The 8,953-nt window shown below is 56.9% G+C and overlaps 1 protein-coding gene across 1 annotated transcript in view; it reads left to right on the top strand.

The window, feature by feature from the left end:
* The window catches only part of BCL9L (BCL9 like), a 35,332-nt gene that overhangs the window by 19,590 nt on the left and 6,789 nt on the right, over positions 1-8,953 (top strand). Inside the window, exons 3-8 of the mRNA XM_014589257.2 lie at positions 583-683; positions 1,857-2,242; positions 2,838-2,957; positions 8,233-8,443; positions 8,571-8,655; positions 8,774-8,953. The exon at positions 8,774-8,953 is cut by the window's right edge and continues 228 nt beyond it. Coding sequence (XP_014444743.1) covers positions 658-683; positions 1,857-2,242; positions 2,838-2,957; positions 8,233-8,443; positions 8,571-8,655; positions 8,774-8,953 — 1,008 coding nt within the window. The 5' untranslated portion in view covers positions 583-657. The remainder of the gene's footprint in view (positions 1-582; positions 684-1,856; positions 2,243-2,837; positions 2,958-8,232; positions 8,444-8,570; positions 8,656-8,773) is intronic.

Here is an 8,953-nt window from a genome sequence, read left to right as displayed (position 1 = left end):
CTCCTGCATTCTTGCGGTCGGGGAGGAATCTGAGCCAGCGTTACTGGTCTCCAGAAGAGCCCAGCTGCAGCCCCGGGGCCCCGCCAGGCCTCTCGCTGCCCGCCCGGGCCTGCTGGGATGGGCACGGGCTAGGCCTGGAGCTGGGGGCGGAGCGGGGCATTGCCCCCACCCAGCGCCCCCTCCGACGGTGGAGCCCTGGGGCAGGGCGCAGCACGGGGGGCGGGGCGCGAGGGGTTCCCGAACCTTGGGTGAGGGGTGTGTCAGGGAGCGGGAGTCCTCCAGGGGGCTAGAGCAGACATCACGGCCGTCCCACGCGGCACCTTTGCAACCTGGCCTTTTAGTGAATCCTGCTGATGCGCCCGTGGGGAGGGCGGCTTGCTAGAGACTGCAAGCTCCCTGAGGGCCAGGTGCGGGAGGGATGGGATAGGGCCAGCCTTTAGCATCCAGACCCCGTCTCTAGTTCTCCCTTCCCGGTCCCACCCTACCCTACCCAGTTCCCTAGTCCCAGGGCTGTTGGGTCTCCCCTTCTCCCCCTCCCCCTCCTCAAGTCACAAGTTTTCTCTTTGGGGCTTGTTGCTGCAGTCCGTGCTCCAGTACCGAGTACCTGGCTGGGCCCTGGGCACACACGGGGCCGTTGCCCCACTGTGCGTGGGAGCCATGAGGATCCTGGCTAACAAGACAAGGTGTGTGGGTGTCGTGGAGGGCGGGATGTGTGAGGAGTGCGGGAAGGGAAGGGCCCGGTGGTGATGGGCCCACTCTGCCGGCTTGGAGAGTGAGCCCCCTGGGCACCTGGCCCCGAGGCTCCCTGAGGGCTACAAGGGGATAGAATGAGGATGCCTGGCCCCAGGCAGGAGCGTGGCCACCTGAGTGCCAGGCCCACGGGGCAGAGAGACTGGCAGTCACCTACGCCAGCTCCTCTGGTCCCTTGTCGCTCTGTCCTCCATAGAATGGTTTGAACAGACCCCCACCCACCCTGCTGTGGTGTCCGGCGGTGCCCTCTGGCCCCTCTGACTGGGGATGGGAGCTGGAGTGGGGGTGGTGCCTGCCTTCCTCCTCCTCCCCAGGAGAAGCCGGCAGACAGGGCCAGGCGGCAGCCGCAGGACAGCAGAGCTGAAATAAATCTGAGCTGGTGTGGAATGAGGGGGGATAAATATCCTCTCCCGTGATGTGATCTTTCCAGCGGCTATTAATAGGTCTCCGGGGAGGGGGAGGCAGCGGGGGGAGCGGGCTGGAGCTTAAAGGGCCCGCAGCCCAGGCTGCAGGAATCCTTGGCTCCAAGCTACACTCCCGTCTGCCTGACACTCTGCTCCCCTCCCCCCTTCCTCCCGCTGCCGCCTGCCCGCCAGCCCGCCGGCCCACCCTGGCCTGGCCAGCCCTCCAGCTCTAAGGAGCTGTCTGGACCAGTGGGTGCCACTGTAGGGTGTGCTTTCCACACCCTTCGTCTCCCCTGGGGAGTGGGGCTGGGGTGTGAGCAGTGAATCTAGGTCCTGTGGCCCCTCTCTGCTGAGGTTGGGACCTGGGGGAGTTGAGGTTTGGGACCTTGGAAGAAGTCTGAAGACAGCAAACCATAGGAGAGGCTGCTTGAGCCCTGGTTGGGCAGGGGGAGCTGGCTGGCTGGGAAGCTTGCAGTCTGATGGCTGTTGGAGCTGGGCTGGGCCAGTTCTGCCAGCTCCAGGCCCTGGTTTCCATCTGAATTGTGGGGAAGGCCTGGGCCATGGAGGGAAGTAGGGGACAAGCTGGTGGTTTTGAGATGCCACTCAGGACGCCCCTGTGAGGTGAGGCAGGCTGGGGCAGTGAGTCCAGGCGTGCCCAGCCCCTAGCAAGGCTGACTTTCTGTCTCTCCTGCCTTCTCCCAGGTTACCCCACCCCAGGAGGAGAGAAGCTCCAGGGAGCCCGCCGCTGTCCCCTCGTGGGCACAGCCCCCCTGCCCCGGCCAAGCCAATGCACCCAGAAAATAAACTGACCAATCATGGCAAGACAGGGAATGGCGGGGCCCAATCCCAGCACCAGAATGTGAACCAAGGACCCCCCTGCAACCTGGGCTCGAAGGGCGTGGGGGCGGGGAACCATGGGGCCAAGGCCAACCAGATCTCACCCAGCAACTCAAGTCTGAAGAACCCCCAGGCAGGAGTACCCCCTTTCAGCTCGCTCAAGGGCAAGGTGAAGAGGGAGCGCAGCGTGTCTGTGGACTCTGGAGAGCAGCGAGAGGCTGGGACCCCATCCCTGGATTCAGAGGCCAAAGGTACCCCATTTCCTGATCCCAAGGCGCGGACTGGCAGGAGACCCTCTGCCCCCTCTGCCGAGGCCACATCCTTCACTTCTCCCCAGCACAGGCACCTCTCAGCCCAGCAGGCTATTCAGGATCGGGGTTGGCCAAGCTGCCACCAGAGAGGGGGCTTCTGGTCTCCTCCTCTGGCTTTCTACCAAAGCCCCAGAGGGGGAGCTGGAGATGCTGGGGTGAGGGCCAGACCCCACACCTCCCAGAAGCCTCCTGGTAGCCTGGCTGGTGGGAGCCATTTGGGGCAGGCACTGGGCCTGGACAAGTCACAGCGCTCCCCCTCCCCCCCAGCCCTAATTAGAACCAGTTGTGGTTGGGATTATGCCTTGCGTGGTGGGGGGGAGGGGAGCCCTGCAGCCAGGCTGTAGAGAGAAATCAGAAACAAATGGTGGTGTGGTGGGGGCCCAGGGCTGGCCAGGTGCCCACCATGGCCTGGGCAGTGCCCTCTGGGGTGGGGCATCTTGGAGAATGGGCCTGGCAGGGTCTTTGGGTGTGGGAGGACAGGGCCTGTGGACACTCACTCTTACCCCTCCTGCTTCCGTCCATCCTGCCTGGGCAGAGGTGGCACCCCGGAGTAAGCGGCGGTGTGTGCTGGAGCGGAAACAACCTTACAGTGGGGACGAATGGTGCTCGGGACCCGACAGCGAGGAGGACGACAAGCCCATTGGGGCCACCCATAGTAAGTACCCATTGGTGCCAGGATGCTGTGGCATGCAGGGCACCTGGAGCATGTCTGCCCTGAGGGAGCCACCCTCTGCTCACCTAGGTTAGAGCACTGAGACAGGAGGGCAGGAAGACGCAGGAGCCCAGGTTTCCTCTCCTGTCCCATCTCTCAGACTGTGTCCTTGCCTGCACTGGGACAGCCCAGTTCCAGTCGTTGGGGTGCTCCATGGCTCCCTCTCCCTAGGGACAGAGGGTGGGCAGGGTTCATTCAGGTGGCTGCGCTCCTGGCCCCATCGCTTTTCCCTCTGGCCATGAATTCCTGGCTTATGCTGCCACCTACTGGCCAGTAGAGGGAGGACAGTGACGGTCCAGCCTCCCTGGGAGCCTGCTGGGCAGGTGACTGGGCAGTACAAAACCAACTGAGCCCGGGTGGGAGCTGACACCTGGCTGTCTTTGGCACACTTCCCTAACCTCTAATTGACTCCTGGCAAGCGTCTGGGTGCTCCACCAGGTTGGAGAGTGGGCGTGGGTGGATGCCCACTCTTATTCTTTGATCGATCAGTTTTATTTGGGCCTTCCAAGAGTGATGGGGCAAGCCAGACACAAGCCCTACCTGAGAGAAGCCTGTGCGGGTTCGTTGGTGTTTTCCCTGAAAGCATGCATGTCTTTTGGGGGCAGGGAACCACTTAATGTGTAAGCAACTAGCCAGAGGGCGTTAAGTTGTGAACTCCTTGATGGCAGAGAGATAAAGAGAAGGAAATATGCCGGCTGTTTTGCTGCTTTGTTTTATTTCATCTTAACAACAGCCCACGAGGTGGGTGTGATCAAGATGCCCCTGATGGGGACCAGCAGATGGCATAATGGTTACGTCGCTGGACTCCCATGTAGTTGACCGTGGTGTGAGTCCCAGACCCAGCAGCTTGAAACTCATGCTGGGTACGTGTGCATGCATGCCCCAAATCCCAAAAGGAGAATGGAGGAGAAGGGATTGTGGCATGGCCACCGCCCCTGGGGGGTGATTTCTCACTTTCTGTCTCCGTGTCTCTGTCTCTGTGTCTCTGGCAAGCACATATATCCTATATCAAAAATCCCTCCAAAAAAAAAAAAATGATGCTCATTATGAAGAGGAAGCAGAAATGTTGGGAATGAGGAACTATGTCTGTGGAGGTGATGTGGTGTTCAGATTCCAGAGCCACTGGCTGTCTCCTAAGGCCTTCGGTCCTAGCTACGTGCCCCCCATGGGACCAACTAGTCACCTGTGAGCCTCTGCTGAACACTTCTGTGAGAAAAAGTCACTGCCTCCAGGTCGGAACCTCTACAACTCCTAATTTGCTTTTTTTTTTTTTGAGAGTTTTTTTGCTATAGGGTGCGTGCACTCGCCAGAAAGATAGACAGAGACAGAGACACAGAAAGCAAGAAATCATCCCCTGGGGGGAGGGTCATGCTGCAATCCCTTCTCCTCCATTCTCCTCTCCAGATCTTGGGTACACAAACACATGTGCCTGGTGTGAGTTTAAGCCACTGGGTCGGGGACTTGAACCATGGTTGACTATATAGGAGTCCAGGGACGTAGCCATTACGCCATCCGATGGTCCTCCTAATTTGCTTTTTGAAAAAAGTTTATCTTGAGGGGGGAGGGTCATGCTGCAATCCCTTCTCCTCCATTCTCCTCTCCAGATCTTGGGTACACAAACACATGTGCCTGGTGTGAGTTTAAGCCACTGGGTCGGGGACTTGAACCATGGTTGACTATATAGGAGTCCAGGGACGTAGCCATTACGCCATCCGATGGTCCTCCTAATTTGCTTTTTGAAAAAAGTTTATCTTGAGACTAGCAGATGGCATAATGATTAAGTTGCTGGACTCCCACATGGCTGACCATGATTTGAATCCCAGACCTGGCAGCTTCTTTCTTTCTTGATGCATATTTTTCAGGCATAGTAAATGCCATGTTATTAATACATAATTTTTCTTATTCTGTAAACTTGTAAACTCAGTTACACCACCGGCTTTTAGCCATCCTTATAGTTACATAGTGACCTGCAGAATGTCATTGAGGAAAGGAACAGTTTATAAGGCAGGCGTTGTACCGGATCTTCTATGCTAGTTGTAATGGGATCCCTGTGTACAGTCCTAGAAGTCCTAGTCTGTATTTTCTTTTTAATTAAATTAATTAATTTATTTTAATTTGACCAGGCAGGGACAGAGTGTGTGTTGGGGAGGGGAGTGAGAAAGCAAGCCGCCAGGTCTAGGGCTCAAAGAGTAGTCGGCCATGTGGGAGTCCAGCGCCTTAACCATCATACCACCTGTTGGCCCCAGGCAGCTTGTATTAGGTGAGCGGAGAGAGCTTTTACTTCCTGTTTGCAGGTCAGAGTTCTGCCTTATTTCTCCTGGCATGGGAATGGGCCCACTTGCTCACTAGGCCTGCCAATGATCCGTGTAGTTTTTTACTAGGTTGGAACTTATAGTCAAGTTGGTAACTATGAAACAAAACTTCTCCTGGTCTGAGGGTGACTGATCTATCCCAAGAGCATTCCCAGTGTATCAGCCTTTTCTAACTTTCCAACTGCTTTTCAGGTTGACTTTTTACTTCGTGAACTTCCTATTAAAAATATATTTCGGGGGTACCAGCAGTTAGCATAATGGCTATGTTGATGGACTCCCACGTAGTTGACTGCGGTTCGCATCCCGGACCCCGTGGCTTAAAACTCATGCCGGTGCGTGTGTGTGCGTGCCCAAGATCCTGAGAGGAGAATGGAGGAGAAGGGATTGCAGTGTGGCCATCCCCCCTGGGGGGGTGATTTTTCGCTTTCTGTCTCTCTGTCTCTCTCTGTCTGGCGAGCGCACACACCCTATAGCAAAAACCTCTCAAAAAAATTTTTTTTGGGGGACCAGCAGTTAGGGGGTGCGGCGGGGCTCTCCCCCAGAAATATATATATATATATATATATATATATATATATATATATTTCAGATGGCCTAGTGGTTATGTTGCTGGATTCCCACATGGCTGACTGCAGTTTAAGTTCCAGACTTGGTGGCTTGAAACTCATGCCAGGCACGTGCACATGCATGCCTAAGGTGCCGGGAGGATAATGGAGGAGAAGGGATTGTGGCGTGGCCATCCTCCCTGGGGGATGATTTCTCACTTTCTGTCTCATTCTCTTTCTCTCTTTCTCTCTCTCTCTATCTCGGGTGAGTTCATACACCCTAAAGCAAAAACCTCTCTCAAAAAAAATAGAAAAATTTCTGTGGGCCAGCAGATGGCATAGCAGTTACATTGCAGGACCCCACATGGCTGCCTGCGATTGAATCCTGGACTCGATGGCTTGAAACTCAGGCCGGGCGCGCGTACATCCAAGATCCCAGGGAGAGGATGGAAGAAACTGATTGTGTTGTGCCCATTCTCCCAGGGGGTGATTTCTCACTTTCCCTCTCACTGTCTGTGTCTCACCAGCAACGCCACATGCCCTAAGGCAAAAACCTCTACCAAAAAAAGCAAAAACATTTGGGGACTGGACAGTGGCGCAGCACGGATGTAATGCAATCTTCAGGCTGGCCCACAGAAAAGGTCCCGGGTTCGTGTTCTGAGACCTCCCTGAATGTGCCAGATGTGGGTGTATCCATGTTCCCGGGCTGGCTGGGACTGGAGGAGGTGGATCAGGAGGTTAAGTCCCTATTTTTGTTTTTGTTCTTTTAGTTTGCGCTAATGCGTGTGTACTTGCAGGAGACAGAGAGAAAGCACCACCCAGGGGAGAGGACCACACTGCAGCCCCTTGTCCATTATTCTCTCAGGGGTTTGGGCATGCACACACATGGGCCCAATGTGTTTCTCAAGCTGCCAGATCCAGGACTCGAACCGTGTATCAGCCATGTGGGAGTCCAGACAAGCCCCCCGGGGGCCCCTTTTTTTTTTTTCTTTTTTTTTTTTTTTTGGAGAGGTTTCCGCGATAGGGCTCTTGTGCTCACCAGACAGACAAGAGAGAGACAGAGAGACAGAAAGTGAGAAATTACCCCCCAGGGGGATGGCCACGCCACAATCCCTTCTCCATTCTCCTCTCGGGATCTTGGGCACACACGCACACACGCCCAGCGTGAGTTTTAAGCCACCGGGTCCGGGACGCGAACTGCGGTCAACTACATGGGAGTCCAGCGACATAGCCGTTACGCTAACTGCTGGTCCCTTTTTTTTGAAAGAGGTTTTTGCTATAGGGTGTGTGCGCTAGCCAGAAAGACAGAGAGAGACAGAGAGACAGAAAGCAAGAAATCACCCCCCCAGGGGTGATGGCCACGCCACAATCCCTTTTCCTCCATTCTCCTCTCGAGATCTTGGGCATGCACGCACATGTGCCTGGCGTGAGTTTAAGCCACTGGGTCCGGGACTCGAGCCATGGGTGACTACATGGGAGTTCAGCGACATAGCCATTACACCAACTGCTGGTCTTTCTTTCTTTCTTTCTTTCTTTTTTTTTTTTAAGTGCCACAAGATGTGTGTGCTCACCAGAGAGAAAGAAAGAGACAGGGAGAGGGAAAAAGCACTTTCCAGGGGGTATGGTCATGCTGTATTCCCAACCTCTCTGTCTCTATCCCGTCAGGATGTGGAGCATGCATGCACATGTGACTAGCGTGTTTCTCAAGCCAACAGGGGCTGGGATTCCAATCCAGGTCGGCCATGTGGCCTCTGGCTGCCTTACCCATTAGGCCACAGGGCCAGCTGTGTATCGAATTTCTTTGGCCTGCTCGCTGTGGGGGTGATGGTGGTATTTTCACTGGATAGAGGAAGAAACCGAGGCTTAGAGGGATGGCTTGTCTGGTTCACAGAATCTCAAGGTCGGCTAGTGGTGGGGCAGGCGTGCAAAGCCATTTGTCCTTAGGGTCTTGCATCTGCACCACTGCTGTGCTTTTCCCCCACCCGGCTCACTAGACAGTGTGCGTGAACACACATACACAGGCCGAGCGTGCCCCGGGTTCCTTCCTGGCCCTGTACGCACTGGCTGTAACCTCGGGTGGGCTATTGCGTCCCTTCAAGGCCGTTTCCTCTGCGAAGTGGGACGTGTCGGTTAGATGCAGTCACGCAGGGCCTATCCACCAGGGTCACGTTTCCCTCTCTCTCCTCTGCATGTGGCCACCCTGCAGCTCTCCTGGTCAAAGGCTGGTGAGAACGGCAGATGCAGCCACAGAGGACCTTCGGGCATGTGAGCTGCAAGGCAGTGAGTGCCCTGGGTGCAGGTGCCAGCTGGGTCTCCCGCTTGGTCCAGGCCCCAACCCCTTCCCCTCCTCTCTCCTTGCAGATTGTAATGTAGCAGATCCAGCCATGGCGGCCCCGCAGCTGGGTCCTGGCCAGACTGCCCAGCTGCCCCTCAGTGAGAGCAGCACACCGGCAGGCCCCCACGGCCCTCCGCCAGGCCTGCGTCCTGATGTGCCTGGGGGCGGTGCTGGGGGTGTCCCCGGAAAACCTCCCTCGCAGTTCGTGTATGTCTTCACGACCCACCTGGCCAACACGTAAGTACCGACGGGGACCAAGTCTGCTCTGTCTTCCCGTTAGCTTGGGCCGCCAGGAAGCATTTTGGGGGACAGGGGGGGAGTCCCTTCTCCCTGCCTGAGCTGTGTGCATGACACTCTGGTGCAGGGCGGCAGAGGCTGTGCTGCAGGGCCGGGCGGACTCCATCCTCGCCTACCACCAGCAGAACGTGCCCCGGGCCAAGCTGGACCAGGTGAGCACGGGCTGGGCTGGCATCGTCGCAGCCCGGGCCTGGCACCTGCCTCCGAGGACAAGGGATTGGGTGGGACATCCCTTTTCCTGTCTCATACTCGACCTCTGTCCTCCTACAGGCCCCCAAAGTGCCACCCACCCCGGAACCACTACCCCTGAGCACCCCATCAGCAGGTACCCCGCAGTCCCAGCCACCTCCACTGCCGCCACCACCACCCCCGGCCCCTGGCAGTGCCCCACCTGCCCTGCCTGCAGAGGGGCCGCCTGAGGACACCAGTCAGGACCTGGGCCCCCACTCT

Source organism: Tupaia chinensis, unplaced genomic scaffold, assembly GCF_000334495.1.
Source record: "Tupaia chinensis unplaced genomic scaffold, TupChi_1.0 Scaffold000348_1, whole genome shotgun sequence".
Lineage (NCBI taxonomy): Eukaryota > Metazoa > Chordata > Mammalia > Scandentia > Tupaiidae > Tupaia > Tupaia belangeri.
This window is presented reverse-complemented; position numbering and strand designations above follow the sequence as displayed.